A 16,086-nucleotide genomic window follows, 5' to 3' on the forward strand; every position below is an offset into this window, starting at 1 on the left:
AGATTCATCAGATGGGTCCAGAAGCCCAAAGATGTTGGGGGGATTTGTGTCCCAGCAGTTCTGGAAAAGAGGCTCTTCTCCTCAGGGGAAGCCACCATTTCCAGAAACAGAAATTCAGACCTCTCTGGATCAAGGCAAACCGTTCCAGCCTCATCCCTTTCTAGCTTCTCTCCATCTTGAAGTAAAATGCTTTGGCTCTCGTGGAAGTCCCAGGCACCCTAGGGAAGCAGCTATCAGGGGACGGACAGCCTGCGGCATGATCTCCGATTCCATAGGCGTCCCATCCCCATTTAGCCCTGAGTAATGCTCACTTACTGTAAAGTGTTACATGCCCCCATTGTCGGAGAAGTTATGGCGGAAAAATGCAAAATTTCCTTTTTACTGCTTATGGCCAGCAGAGCCCATAACGTGTCAAGCTGCACATTAGCCACCCTGATAAAAGTCCGCTTTCTTACACACAAAATCATCGTTTCAGCAAGATTTGTTATCTCATTACCTGATAAGCTCTATGTCATAAACCAAGACTCATTCGGTAAATCTCTCAAGAGGACGCTTTGTGGGCAGAAAGGGAAAGATATGAATCTGCAAGGGACTTGATAATGCAGCATTTAAGCACAAGCATAATGTCACTTATTGTTAAATGCATAAAACCACTTGGCCAAACGGTTGGGCTTTTAATAGGATTTTGTGCAGCATCAGGTGAGAAGCCATATGCCTTTTCTGCCGAGGAGTCTCTGAACACCTGCCAGCACCGCTGCTTTGCCTCACGGCCCTCTGGGGATGGGAGCTGGGCTTTAATTGAGGCCTCGGGAGGAGACGAGTGCTTCCCTGCAGCTGTGCGCTTCCTCTGTCTTGCCTGGGGTGGGGGCCGGGTCAGCGCGGGGCTGGCCCCATCTAACTGGCTTCTCTTATTCAGGCACATTGTGGTCTGCGGACACATCACTCTGGAGAGTGTTTCCAACTTCCTGAAGGACTTCCTGCACAAGGACCGGGATGATGTCAATGTGGAGATCGTCTTTCTTCACAAGTAAGGGCCCCCTGCTGTTTCAAGACCCTCCACCCAACCCGGCACTCTGAGGAGGACTCCCTGAGCGTCTGTAGGAGTGGTGGTGCGGGGGGGCCACGCTGGGGGGCAGTGCAGAGTTGAATCGGCCACAACCCCTGGTCGCCTCCTTGGAGAGGACAATATGGAACCAATGGAAAGGGAACCAACCCATTAGTTCAGTGGTGAGAACGGCTCCTGCCTCTGTGGAGGCAATTCTGGCAAATGAGAACGAAGTTCATTGTGGGTCAAACACGTCATTACTGTCCCATCAGCTGTCTGGATCGATTCGATCCAGGTGTGTCCACAGTGTCTGGTGTGGAATGATTAGCTGTCTGGTGTGGATTCTTTGCAAGTGCGGGAGTGACAGAGTGGCCAGGCAAGACACAAACGTAAGAGGAAGCAGGGTATAAAGTACTAATAGCAGCTGCAACAACAATTGCCGTTTCTAGAACCCTCAGTGTAGGACTGGTCCCTGTGCTGGTCCCCGTGCATACTATCTCTCCTTTCGTCCACACAGGGAGTCAAAGTACATGCTGTGAACTCCGAGTATTCCATATGAATCTCGCCGAAGAAGTTATTTAACCTCCCCGGGCCTTGGGTTTCACATTCATAAGATAGGGAGATCACCATGGTTTCATTCTACCACTTAGGGAGAATGAAAAGAAATAATCCATGTAAAAAGTATGCAGAGCAGAATCAGGCACACAGTAAGTGCTCAATAAATGTTAGCTGTTATTGTGAAAGGTAAACTATATTAGGTTGATAAGCAACTTAGAAGATAGGTCTTTTTATGTTTGCTGTACAGTTGAGGAAAGAAAGACCTCTCCTTCTGCTCAATGTTGCTGGGATTTTTAAGCTTCGTCTGATCCCCTTTTAGGTAAAAGTTAGTCTGCCACAGGGATAGAGAGTCTGGGGACTTAGGCATGTTGACTTGGGTGGCACTGTCTTCTTCTTTGATGGAAATGGGACAAAGGGAAAAGGGAAAAGGGACAAAGCTTATGAGTTGGCTCCATAGGGGGTTCACTCAATCCTGCTCTGAGATCCCATGGAAGTTGACTTCCCTATAAGCTTCCTTTTGACATTTGTTTGCAGAATACCAAACTGGCCACCATGTCAGAGCACCAGCATTTTGCTTCTCAGCACTGAATTCTCCAAGTTCTGAAAAGACCAGCCAGGCCACGAGCACAGGAGCAGAACTCACTGATCCAATTCAGTGCTTAGCCTCTCATTACCAGCTGAGGGGCCCGTCCTCTGCAGAGCATTATAGAAGGTTCAAGAGAAGTCGTGTGTGTAGGTTCTGCCCTCGTATTGGTTGGGCATTTCAAGATGAGCACGTGTGCAGCAATTAGAGCTCAACATCTAACCTGCATTCACAGACTGAAGTCAGTTTAGTCAAGAGGCAGAACTGTACCAGGCATTTGCGTCAGGGAGAGACCACCATTTCTTGCATGACCAGGCAGACTTCCCAAGAAGGGCCTGACCGTAACGGATCTCAAAGACTGGTGCGATTTGCACAGGCTCTGTTTCTCTCTCACCCACTGCTTGAGTCTTGAATCAACAAGCCGGCGGCTAATGCTTCACTTGCTGGGATTCACCTTCGTGTCCCCAGCATCTGTCAGTGTCAGCATTGTAGTAGATGGCCCAGTTAATTAACCTCTTGAAGCTTTGGGTTAATAACATCCCTTCCTTTAGGGTTGTTTTGAGGTTTAAATGAGTTAATACTTGTCAAGTGCTTGGAATGGTGTCTGCCACATAGTAAATGCTCGAAAACATTAACAACTTGTACTAAGTACTTAATGAATGTTAGGCAAGCGTTGACTAACCCAGTTCTTGGTACCTAGTAGGTTCAAACCAACTATCGTCTCCCAGCACCTAGCCTGATACCTTATAGAATAGATATCTTTCATCTCTACAGAAGTAATAAATGGATGAATAGGTCAATCAGTGTTTTAATCCTTGTCCTCCAATGGGAAAGGTGTCTGTACAGCTCAGCACTAAGAATGATGAATAGCGTACACATGTATGAGTCAAGAACAGTACCAAGAGTGAGTTAACTCTGTCTGTGGCTGCTCAGAGGTGATGTGTTTTGATCCAGGCCCTGGGGGAAGAGAAGTCCATGTGGCTGAGAAGCAGAGAAGAGACTTTGAGGGAGGAATGGCAGGAGACTCTGCCAGGGGAACCTTTGACTAATCTCTGATGTCACAGCTCAGTCTCTCTATTCATAAAATAGAGACTCCATTCCTAACAAAGTCGAAGACGTTTCGCCTCACAGGTCTCAGACTTTGTAAAGACCACAAGCCTCTTTATTTTACCTTGGTACTGGTTTGGGTTTTCAGTGGCCTGGGGTTTTATTTCTCTTGAGTGTGAGCCTTTTATTTCTGGTAAGAAAGGGGGCTACTTTGCAGGTGAAAGCCTTTTTCTAGGTCTTCCTCTTTGGAAGTCAGAGAGAAAGAAGGCCATGGAAGCAGAAATACCTGAGTCTATTATATTAATGGCTGTTTCTTCTCTCCCTGCCAGCATTTCCCCTAACCTGGAGCTTGAGGCTCTGTTCAAACGACATTTTACTCAGGTGGAATTTTATCAGGGTTCAGTCCTCAATCCACATGATCTTGCAAGAGTGAAGGTAAGAAGGAAGAGGTGACTTCTGCTTTTACTCCATCTGAGAGGGGGATCGACTCTGTGGTGAGGGCATATGCCTCCTAGGATGGCCAAGAGTCCCCTCCACACCCCTAATGAGATAAGTCAAATGCCACCAGCCTTGGCATCACCCTTCCGCTGGTCCCAGAGCTTCATTCCGCTGGCACTTGCTAGACCACTTCCCTCACTTGGGCTAGTCATAAAATGAAAATTATGTTGCCAGTTCCTCCATATCAGCACTCCTCAAGGAAGTAGACCAGTTGTAGGGATTCAGTAGACTCATTTGCAACATAATAATCAAGTAATTCCCATCTTAAATACTTAAGTTGTACTCAGTGTAGCTCTGAAATCTATTATTTACATTGGAAAGGAATATGAAGGATAAAGTATAAATAAAATTCTACCAGGCCGTAAAACATTTTGAGCTTCCCTTTTTTTTTTCTGCCACAAAGACTAAAAGCGCAAACTAAACATGCAGATATCTGATATCATTTGGTAAAGGGCTAATCTTTCATTCCAAAATCTGCTAAGTTAGAATCTTCTTATGAAGCAGACCTGAGGCTTATAAAGGAAAAAGATACAGCAAAGTGGCATCTGCTACTTTGCTCATTTTGTGTAGATTTTGTAAGCACATTCAATATTTGCATGGCAGTGGGTATAGATTAATATTGTGAATCCACTGACATCTAAATGCAAACTGTGGTCACTGCATAATTTAGTAAATAATGTCATTGGCAAACATGAATAAGCAGAAGGATCTGGGTAAATTCTTTGAATATTAAAGAAAACTAGAGACAATTTGTGACATGCCATGGAGGAAACCATGGCCTCCCACCAAAATGCAGGAATGGTCTATTAAGTACAACATATCAAGTGAGACAGATTGCAGACCTGAGCCAGCATGAGAATTCTTACGCTTATAGAGTCTGGTTAATCTTAATATTATCCAGACATGATCCAAGTTATGACTAATGTGAAATCTAATGAGAACTTGGAGAAAATAGTTACTGTTCAAGGACCTAATTTAGATGCAAGTAATTATTAGCATAACTCATCATTCCCTCAAAGGCATAAATCTTATTTTGGCTCGTGTTTAGATAAGTCAGTAGGTTTTGAGGTCATTTGTAACACACCCTTTCATACACATAGATGTGTTGTCTTTCGAATATCTGATTGAATACTAAACAATACTGAGTTGTTATCTGATTTAGGGCTCTTACTTCCTTCTGTTCCACAGTTAAGATGTGAAAAAGGTCAGATGAAGGACTTTGGAGTTTCAATTTCTGAATCCCCGACTATTCAGCTAACTTGGTAACCTGAGAGAAGGGGTTTAGCTCACCTAACGCCATTTCCCGACTAGAAAAATTAGGATGATGGTGTAGATTCGTTGGTTGGGAAAGGAGGCGGGGGGAGGGGAAATGAAAGGCTTCATTAATTGCTCTTTAAAGAAACCTGGAAAGATTACGTCTAAGTGACTATGCAAAATGAAAAGTGTAATTACCAAGGTACGTGTTGTACCCTCGAACAACAACAAGATGAAATGTTTATACCCTAACAAGAACTTGCAACCTACACTTTTGACAAAAACTATAGTCTCTCAGGATTATTTTTTCTTCCCTTGCAAAGCACCAGATTCCCCAAAAGCTGTCAACAGAGAAAGACGGCAACCAAGCATGGCTATTTATATGTTTGTGTTCTGTGATTTTCCTTTCGGTGTCTTAGATAGAGTCAGCAGATGCGTGCCTCATCCTTGCCAACAAGTACTGCGCTGACCCGGATGCTGAAGACGCCTCCAACATAATGAGGTAACACTGGGGGAAGCCAGGGAAGGCTCTGCGCATGGCACTCTGCGGCCCACTGGCTGCCCTTTTGGGTTCTCTGCAGAGCACCACCTCTGTGGGAACTTCTTTCTCCCATAAGCCACCCTCTACCTTGCCACAAGCATAGGTCCAGGGGGAGCCGAGGCACTGGTGGCTGTGGAGAGCAGTGACACAAGCCATCGTTGACAGGAAGCTTATCCTTGGCAGATGGGAGCCCTGGGGCTCACAACTGGTCTTGGGTGTGAGATGTTTCAGACAGGACTAGGAAAGAGCGATTGAGATGGGTGTAGGCCTGCAGTAAGATACCATTTTCCCTAAGGGGGAGTGGACCTGAAATGACTCCCTAAGGGGGAGTGGGTGATTTTGTCCCCAGAGGACAGTTAGAAATATCTGGAGATGTTCTTGGTTGTCATAACGAGGGGATGCTGCCGCTCACATCCCGGGGGTAGAGGCCAGGGATGCTGTTCAGGATCGTCCAATGCACAGGACAGTCCCCACAGCGGAGAACTGGCTGGCCGCAAGCGGCAGTAGTGCCAGGCTTGAGAAGCGCCGCGTGTCTGCAGCATGTGGGTGGGTATCCCCCACCAAGCGGGCTCCGCTGATGAGCTCGTTTCAGCCAGTTTCCCAGAATGGAACAGTGTCTTCACTGAAAGCCTTCTCAGTGCTTTTAATACTAAAATGCTCTTCTAAGATAATCTTCTTCAGAGAACTTATCAAACCTATTTGACTCCAGCCCCCCCCCACACACTTTCTTTACGGAACATCTTTGGGTGGGCGGGGGGCACACTCTGGAGAACACCACCCAGTGCCCTCCTGGAAACGGGCAAAACCCATGGAAAGCTATGACCTGGCCTGACCCTGAAGTGGCTGACCCCCACTCCTTATTCTTTTCTCCTTTCAGAAGAACGCTGTTCTGTGACGATGGAATATGCCAAAAAAGATATTTGGCTCCGGAGAGTTAAAGCCCCTTAGGATTCTTCTCCCCTCCTGTGTCCATTGCAGAGTAGTTAAGAGGGCTAGAAGGGAATCATAAGGAGATGCTTCTGGAGAGAAGAGATGAACTAAGAGAAAGCATTTCCCTCCTACTACATTCCCAAGAACTCTTGCCTAATTGTGAGCAGCCATGGTCCAGCCAGACTGCCCGGCCTCTCCCCACAGCTTGGTTTGCTGTGGCCTGGGAATTCACCTGGGGTGAGGGCTTGGGAAGTTGCATCATCACGATGCTCCCATCTCCCTTCCTTTGCTTCCAATCAGTGGCCCCAAGTGACAGGAGGTGAGGGAACTCCTCTGGTGCATTGGGGATGAGCACATCTTTCCCTCGGCATCTGGTCCCTGTGTCTGGCAAGAGACATCTGGCACAGTGTTCTCTTTCCCCCACGCTTTCCTTTGGCAATATGCTTTCGTGCAGTTGATTTAAGGAAGTTGATGCATGGACTCCTGTCTGCATGGGCTTGCCCTCCTGCAGGGAGGTGGTGGAATGGGGACATGCGTCCACACCTGGGTCCACCCCCTAACTAGTCACAGCTGGAAAGTGACTACAACAGCTCAGCGATGGGTGCTTCAGTGACCCTCTCCCTGGACGAGGATTTCCAACCTTTACCACATTTTTGTGTCATTTGAAATGATAGAAACGTAGCCTTTAAGGAACTAGGCTTCCTGATCTCCAGATTTTCAAGCATAAAAAACAAAAGAAGATAAAGTTGAATGTGTGGACCTCCAGAGAAGTTTGGGGCTAGTGCTTTTTTTTTTTCTTCCCAAAGTGAATAATTGAAATGAGTAATAGTTTGGAAATGGGCATTTCTCTTAATTGCAATATTTCATTTAAGCGCGGGCTGCAGTAGGGCCAATATGAAGGCATGCAAGTTATCAGGGTGTTTGGCATGATGCCACCGCATAAAAGTTACAGGACAAAGGTAGCATCAGAAATGTAGTGAAGCCGTCCATTAACCGGAATCAGAACTAAGGCCCAAGCAGCAAAAAGAAACGGAGAGTTCAGGGTTAAAAATTGGGCTCTGTCTTTCCCTTATTTGTATAATCCTCCTTTCTCCTTAGTTTAATGAGACCAATCTGCCCGTTTTGAAATTAAAATGTCAAAGATCCATTCGAAATGAGCTAATGCAGAAAACCCACAAGGCTGTGAACTGAATTCCGGGGGTTGACTGAGGCTCGAAGTCCTTGAGTTATAAGCAAGAGCCAACACAACACTTTTTCAAAAATAAAATGAATTCCTTCAAGTGCAAAAGCCCAGGGTGAATTTGTGCAGGAGGAGGCTTCTGTTTGATCCATTTCCTAAATTCACATGTTGCAGCTTTTCAGACAAAACTGCTCCCTGCCTTCCTTCTCTCCATTCTTGCACAAAAAAGGAATGAAGCGTGGAGATGTTTCTTGGTGCGAAGTTTGTGGGGGTGATCCTAATAAACGCGCTGGCATTTCTGGTTAGGCTTGGGAGGTGGGCCGTTCTGTGGAATTCCATTCTTTAGCCTTCCTTGTCATAGAAGGAAATGTGCAATGTCACCTCTGACAGAGTCGGTAATGACAAAAACCATAACTTACACGTGGAGAGAGCTTTTAATGATTTCAAAGCATTTCCACATCTGGTCTTTCATTTGCTGCTCATACCAAAGCCTGTGAAATAAATAAAGCAGGTACCATTGCCCCCAGTGTCCAGATGAGGAAACAGTCACAAAGAGCCCAGGGATTTCCTGAAGGTCACCCAGTTCCTTACTACAAGACCGGGACTGGAATCCAGGTGTTTCTATTCTTCTACTTGTAGCTCAGTGACTGTCTAAGGGAGCAGAAGCGAGGGGTGGGATGGGGGAGGGCAGTGGTTCATAGGGCGTATAGACTGAGGGCAGTTTGCCTGAGTGGTGGGGGGGTGGGGAATGGAATTTTCTACCAGACTGAGGCCCCTGCCAGGCCTTGGTGTTTATTTCCAACCAGCATGAAAGCCATCATTTAGACACTATTATCTATCGAAGGCTGAGTCATTGATCCCGTCGTAAGAGCCCTGCTCAGAGATCATTTTTGTGAGTGGCCGTGTGTGTGTGTGACAATTAGTATCATTTGTCAGTCTGCTTGTTTGTTTTGTCATTGTTGTCTCAAGTTGTTAACTTGGAGAAGTGGACTCAGAGCAACAGGCTCGTCCCTAAGGTATGTGAGATTGCAAACCTCCCTTGGCCCCATGGGTTGAGCTTGCCTTATTTAGATGTCTGTGGGGGCAGTAAGGCCGTGACCCCTGCTCCGGAGCCCCTACCCTAGTACACACAGGTTCACACGCCGACACCAAGGCACCGCAGGACCGCTCTCTTCTTTTCTGCCCAGGGCACAGTCTGTGGTCATTCTGTTGATTTCTTTTTCACACTGTACAGTGATGGACACAGTTGAACTTGGCCCTGTGCCTGCAAGCCCTTTGCATGGGCCTGGCTGCTGGTCCTGCATTCACTCTGTTTGGGTGCAATCAAATTCGTGTTCCCATCAGACCTCAGGAGTAAGGCAGACCTTGCCTCAGCTTTGGTTCTTTCTTTTTCAGAGTAATCTCCATAAAGAACTACCATCCGAAGATAAGAATCATCACTCAGATGCTGCAGTATCACAACAAGGTAGGACAGCGAGAGCCCCAGCCTGTCCCAGGCTCAGAGACGCACAAGTGCGCCCGGTCTCTTTCCTCTCGCTGTACAGCTGCACGTGCACACACATGCACGCACGTGTGCACACACTGCTGTAATCCAAAGGCCTGGAAAAGGGGTGCTGGGTAAAAACCTCCCCGGGGACTTTCTTCAGTGCAAACACCTTGTTTACTGCTGGTCACTGGAAGGAAGCATCTGTTGGGCTCCCAGGGTCTGCATATCCATATAGTCTTAGATCTCATTTCAACAACATCCACTTTTTATGTGCTCCACTCACGTCTTCACAGTATCTCCTGACTCCCTGCTATGTGGTCAGTGCGCTACCTGAGCTCCCTAACCGCCCCCCCCCGCCGGGGTATAAGTGAAGGAGTCCTTCCTTGTGGCAGTCCAGGGGTGGACAGTGTCGCAGGCAAGAGATAGGGCTTTTCTACCAGAGACTGGGTGACGTGGCGGAGCAGAGCACGTGCGGGGTGGAGAGTGTGGAACACGACGTTCTCAAATCCAAGAGGTGAACTGGCTTGGTTGAATTCAGGAAGAAAGTTGCTCTCCAGAAATAAAACATAAAGGAATTTTCCTCGTGTTCTCTTTTCCAAGGGAATTGGAAAGAAAACAAACGGTGGAGCCTGTGTTGTTTCCCTTGTGATTACTTCTCAGTCTCTCATTCAAAGACACTGCTCCTTCATGCGGCCTGTCGCTGAACTCCCAGGGAAACAGCTTTGGGGGAGGGAAGGTGGCACCTTTCTCTGTTCGATATGGAACCAGTTATTCCCCGTAATGAGGCTAGGAAACCCCGGGCTGCTCAGTACCTGGAACCAGGTGTCCTGTCTGAACGCAATAGCTCCCTGCTGGGTTATGAGTGAGCGTGTGTCCCATCTTAGAGGCCATATTCCCTACGAAATAGGCAGTCAGGTGACCCAGAGAAGACCCAGTTCTGCCAAATGCACCAGTGCCATGCCATTATTTCTTAATTGCTGGCAAGTGCTGCCCCATTTTGCTGTGTGGAGGCCCATCAGAGGCCCTTGTGGACTGGGGCCTGCTGTCGGCAACTGGCCTGCCACTCGGGTCTGCTGCCCACTGCCCAGCCCTCGGCAGGTGGTTCTGCTGCAGTGCGTGTTGCCCTCCAGCCAGTGGGCTTGGTGGTGGGCACCAAGGTCCCATTGTCCTGTTCGTCTCTGGAAAACCCAAGGACACGGAAGAGACAAAGTGAGGATATCAGGGCCCCACGAGCATCAGTCTGGAGAAGTTTCTTGACAGCAGCCCCTGTAGGTGGAGGTGAATTTTATTAGCCAGGCTGTGCCTGTGACAGCTCCTTAGGCAATAAACTCTTCTTTCATTTATGATTTAAATTTCATTTAGTGTGGGAGTGCTTTAAGCTGTTGTTTAGGTTTTTGGCTGAATTTAGATGGAATAGGGAAATTAATGTTGTATGTTTAGAAAGGGCTGTCAGTTCCTTTTTTTTTTTTCCCTTCCAATGAGTACTGATGCTGTCTCTTCAAGAAATTCAGGAGGGTTTCAGCTGTGATTTCCGTCAAACTCCAAGTAGCTCAATGGACCCAAGATCTGGATGGAACCTGGTCAGTACTCACATGCCCAGAGCAAGCTGAATGTCTTTCACAAACCTTTTCATGGTAATTACTCAGGAACAATGATGAAGGCATCAACCGGCCCATGCCAGTTTGCTGAAAACACATTTTTGTTTAGAACCGCCCCCATTTTGAGGCGTTTCAGAGTCAGGCAAAAATCATGTGTGAGACTTTGCCCCTGTAAGATGAGTAAGGGTACAAGGGATGGAGTGACTTTGGCACAGGGCATTTTTCTCGATCGTTTCATTTCTCTCTTCTAGAGGGAGCAAAAAGTCCACTGGTCATTGTCATTTCATTCCTCATGGAATTGCAAATGAACCCTTGTCACCCTGCCTTTTTTATGCTATTCGTGAGATGCTCCCACCTTCTCTTTAATCTTGTTTTTCTTCCCATTGCCTTACTATATTATTTTTCTTCCTCTCTCTATACTTTCTCTTCACCCATGACTATATGCCCAGAGATCTCCACCCACTAAAACTTGTTTTCTTGAAAGAACCTGGTGTATGTGTGTAAACTTTTGTTACAGTCAACCTACTTCAAGTGATAGTTAATTCCGTAATTGGATATGGGACTTAAAATATAAAAAATTCTCAATTCCCTGTGCCCCGATGATGCTGGTATTCCAGGGCCTAGAGGGATGTAGGCAAGCTGCCTACTTTCTCTCGGTATAAAACTGGTCCTGAGTTTGTCATCACAGTAATCTCAGACATTTGTGGCATATTTTTTGGTTTTAAAGGAGCTTGACATCCATTATCACATTTAGTCCTCATTTGACCATCTGTGCATGCTAGTATCCCAGTGTGACGTCAGACTGGGAGTCTATACTCTCTCAGACAAAGCAGCTCTGGTGGGTACAACTCATGGTCCCTTGGCAGGCAGTGAGCTAAGGACAGAATGACTAACTGTCACCTTCTCTTTAAATAGAGCCACACCCCACTGAACCAACCTGTGGTTCCTCACAGTAGGCCTTTTAGGAGGACTGATGTTCTCTAAAGTGGATCTGATTTCGTGGAGAGAAACACTCAGCCCAGCCATCTCTGAACACAGAAAGAAGATAGTACAGGGCACTCATTTCTGACTTGAGTGTAAATGTCTTGAAGCTTTTCAAGGAAAGAACAGTTTATGATATCTTAGAAAAGTGTCACTTCTGATGACTTAGCTATTAATGGATTTTTTATTTTCCAAACAGATTTCTAGAAAAAGAGGTCTTTGTCTGGGACCTGGAAGCCAAGTCCCAATGGCCCAATGGTGATGCAAGTTCTTTGAGCTTTCTCACTAAAAACCCTTGCACGCTTGGGCAGTAGTGTTAAAGTGTTTTCTCTGAAATGACTTTTGGTCCTTATGGTGGCTTCCTCAAAGTTGTATGTATAGGCAGGGCTGGAACTGGGACTAGAATTGGCCTCTCCTGGTTTCCCAGGAGAGCCTATTTTCACATTTCTTCTTCTTGAGATGAGGAGTGGTCCAGTGGCTGATCAAAGGGAGATCTGGTCCACTACACCAGCTTTATCAGGCCTCATTCTCCAGATCCAGCATTTGCCTCCAGACTCCTGTGCAGTTATGCTGGCATCTTCCACTGGACCCCAATGTCCCTCAAATGAAGGACAGAGTTGCCAGAAACAGAAGATTCGAGTTCCTGGTGAAATTTCTTCTCTTCATCTCATGCACACAGATGTTCCTCCTAGCCTTTGGTACATCCCTCCCTGCTCCCTGCCCCAGAGTTAGGGAAGATATGATGGCCTATAAGAGGAGGCCATATGGAAGCCTGAGAAATGCAACAAACTTGACTTTCCCATGTAATAACATGTAAAATATGTCTAAGGAACTCAAACCAGATTGGGACATGGGGGACCCAAGGCCCAAAAGCCTGGACTTCAAACCTTCAAAAACCTGGCACATGGGGATATGAGAAACTCTCCGGAAAAGGCTTTGTTTGTTTGTTTGCTTGCTTGCTTGAAAGTGCCAAGAAGGGGGCGCCTGGGTGACTCAGTCATTAAGCGTCTGCCTTCGGCTCAGGGCGTGATCCCGGAGTCCTGGGATCGAGCCCCACATCGGGCTCCTCCGCTGGGAGCCTGCTTCTGTCTCTCCCACTCCCCCTGCTTGTGTTCCCTCTCTTGCTGGCTGTCTCTTTCTCTCTCTGTCAAATAAATAAATAAAATCTTTAAAAAAAAAAATGTAAGTGCCAAGAAGGTTATGTGATCTTCAGATCTCCTTTCACACTCAGTGATTTTCTTGTTCATTACTTAGATCTCATTTCTCCTTACTCTTGGCAGATGACACAAAGGCAAATGAGTATTTCTCCACTGAGACTGGTGTTTCTCTATGGTGCCAATAAAGGAGGAAGGTGGCCTTTGCGAGCCAGTGAAGAGTAGGGAGAGAAAGGGGATGAAGGGCAAGGCTATCCACTGGAATCAAGCCTATGATGTGAGAAAGTCTCTAATAACTCAGCTTGACAGAAAATACCATCCACTGTGGCCCACACACCAAACTTTTTAAACCATGCTCTCATTAGGGAGGATACAGTCTTCTCTCCCAGGACTCACTGCTGGCTTAGGACTTATGAGACTGTCCCAGGACTTTGCAAGAATGAATTTCACAAGAGTGGTATTTCTGAAAGCAAAGCAAGGAGCCATTAGACTTGCTGTTTGTTTCCATAATGGTGTCTTCCATCTCTTCTAGTAGGCACAACTGTAGTGTATTATCCTGACAGGGAAGGAAAGCCTTCTGGGTGCTCCTGGTGTTTGCTTGTACCTGGAGAGAAATAGCCATTTCAGGGCCATAAAGTCTTGGCATCCGCGGTGGCCTAGCAGGGCTCTCCGCTTCAACCTCAAATGCAAAGCAAGCGGTCTTTCTGTTATGACTTGGAAAAACACTTATGCGTTTTTGGGACAAAGACCTTGCATTTTGGGAGGTAGCTTTCTCCATTTATTAGACAAATTACATCCTTAGAAAGTTCCTTTATAAAAGAAGCCAAAAAACTGCTTTCTTGTAACGTATACCAGTCAGTCCTAATTCTGGCCCCTGGAACAAAGCGAGACAAGCCTAATCTCTCTTCATTACAGCAGCACCTGAGGTATTCAGAGGTAACCATCCTGTCTCTGTGAGGGCGTGGCCCTTCTTCAGGCCAAACACTGCTGGCTCTCTTTAACTGTTTCTCAGAAGATGTTTTCCAGAACCCCCACCTCTCCTTGTGCTTGTCATTTTTTCTGGAAGTTATTCAATTTATCAGTTTCCCTCTTTAAATCTGACTATTACAACTGGATCAAGTACTCTGGAACCAGCCTGACCAGTTCACAACAGAATGAAACATTCGTTTCCCTTGATCTGGAGACCATTTCTAACAAGCAAGCATTGGCTTTCTTTGTAATCTGTCACATGGTTGGCCGCTTTTTGGGGTTTGAGTTACCCACACACTTAAGTTTTTTTTTCTTCTTTCCCCTCAGCTCTACTGCCAAGTTAGGTCTTCTCATTTTGAATTTATACAATTGATTTTTTTTTTCACCTAAAATGCTGTGCTTGACATTAAAGCCTTTAAAATCTTTCCTGGTTGGTTTTCTGCCCATTTTCCCAACGCGGGAGAAGTTTTTGAATCTTGATTCCTTCATCCAACGTGTGATCTCTGACTCTCTGCTTCATGCCACTTAAAACTAATCAGATGTGCATGTGTCTGGGTCCTTATCTTGGGGTGTGACCTAACTGTTGAATAGGAACAGTCCATCTGCAAGGGATTGTAATATGTCCACACTGTGAATTGCCTGATGATTTAGGTCAGTGCTTCTCAAAGTGTGGTCCCCAGATCAGCAGCTCAGCAGCCCCTCGAACTTACTAGAAATGCAAATTCTCCAGCTTCACCCCGCACCCTATTAGATCAGAAACTCTGAAGGAGGGGCCGGCAATATGTGTATCAACCCACCAGGGGCTTCTGAGGCCCACTCAGGCTTGGGGGCCACTGACCTGGAGTTTTGGAGATACAGATAGAAAAGGATTCTAAAACACACAGGCGTCTGCCAGTCTGAGTCTGTTTGAGGAGTCAGTTTATGCACACCCTAGCCAGACATCCTAGTAGCGTGGGCCGATGTGTCTGTGACAAGAGGAAATTCCCTCTGGACTCTGCTTAGCCACATGGCAAACCCAAGGGGAAGACCTGGGTTTGGGAGGCACAGGAGCGATGTTCTGGACAGACCCTTGAAGACTGAAGTCTGCTGAATAGGAGAGTCGAATGAAACAGCAAACAGCAGGCTCAGGCGAGGGAAAGAAAGGATGAGTCTGAATGCCTCCGAGCAGTCGGGCAGTGTGGCATTTCCCAGAGGAGATCTGCAACAATTGAACATTTAGCAACCTACGGTCTCATACCTTGCTTTTGCTTCCACAGGCCCATCTGCTAAACATCCCGAGCTGGAATTGGAAAGAGGGGGATGATGCAATCTGCCTCGCAGAGCTGAAGCTGGGGTTCATAGCCCAGAGCTGCCTGGCTCAAGGCCTCTCCACCATGCTCGCCAACCTCTTCTCCATGAGGTCATTCATAAAGGTAACGTCTTGTCCTATTAGAGCCCATTAGCCCCGGATTCAGTTTGTCGTGGGGTTGAGTAGAGAGCACAGCTTAAACTCAAAACAGATCGACGAGCTTTAACCACTTTGGTTAAGGAGAAATTCCTTGTTACAGATTTGGGCACGAGGCCAACTTCTTTCAAAATTATGTTTTTATTTTTATTTGGCACATCCACGGCCATTAAATGATTGTTCAAAGCACAATCCTCTCTTTTTTTTAGATAAACCACATGTTTATCTATCAACAAAGCCTCCGCTGTTAAAACAAAAATATGATTTATATACATTCCATATGGCACCAGAGCGCCTAAAGAAAAGAATTATCATTTTGCTTTTTTACATCAAGTGGCTGGTGGACCTCTCACTGTGCGGATAAATGCAGACCATGTGTTTGTGCTGAAGCCCAAACCCCAACAACATAATTCATTTATTTATTTCTGCACAATCAAGGAGGCCAGCAGGGCTGACATGCCATGGTTATTTGAATGGAGAGTGAAACGAGGGGCCGATCCCTCAGCAGCGGCGCCCTGGACGCCGTGAGACAGGCAGCCTGGCTCTGCTTGTCTCCTCGTTAGCCGGCTCACCCCACAGAGCTGACTGCACAGCCACCCCAGCGTCTCCGGCGTGGCCCCTGCCTGCTGCACCAACCCAGGCAACGAAAGACCCCACTCTGTCCTCACAGGCCAGGCCGGGACATTTGCCAGGCCAGGCCCGTTTCCGGGACATTGGGTTAAGAGAGCTTTTGGAGCGCATTGGGTAATGATAACACCAGTCCTTATCCTTGGATTGTTCCTAGCCTAGACCGTCAAGGAGGCAGACCAGGACGGTAA

At 46.7% G+C, this 16,086-nt stretch overlaps 1 protein-coding gene across 6 annotated transcripts in view; it reads left to right on the top strand.

Annotated features, from left to right (window-relative positions):
* Positions 1-16,086, top strand: part of KCNMA1 (potassium calcium-activated channel subfamily M alpha 1) — a 710,872-nt gene that overhangs the window by 509,962 nt on the left and 184,824 nt on the right. For all 6 annotated transcript variants that reach the window (XM_045783283.2, XM_045783284.2, XM_045783288.2 and 3 more), the window contains exons 10-14: positions 917-1,027; positions 3,563-3,668; positions 5,405-5,487; positions 9,032-9,101; positions 15,081-15,236. In XM_045783283.2, coding sequence (XP_045639239.1) covers positions 917-1,027; positions 3,563-3,668; positions 5,405-5,487; positions 9,032-9,101; positions 15,081-15,236 — 526 coding nt within the window. The remainder of the gene's footprint in view (positions 1-916; positions 1,028-3,562; positions 3,669-5,404; positions 5,488-9,031; positions 9,102-15,080; positions 15,237-16,086) is intronic.

The sequence above is a fragment of the Ursus americanus genome, chromosome 6 (genome assembly GCF_024610735.1).
Source record: "Ursus americanus isolate L20-20 chromosome 6, mUrsAme1.1.p, whole genome shotgun sequence".
Lineage (NCBI taxonomy): Eukaryota > Metazoa > Chordata > Mammalia > Carnivora > Ursidae > Ursus > Ursus americanus.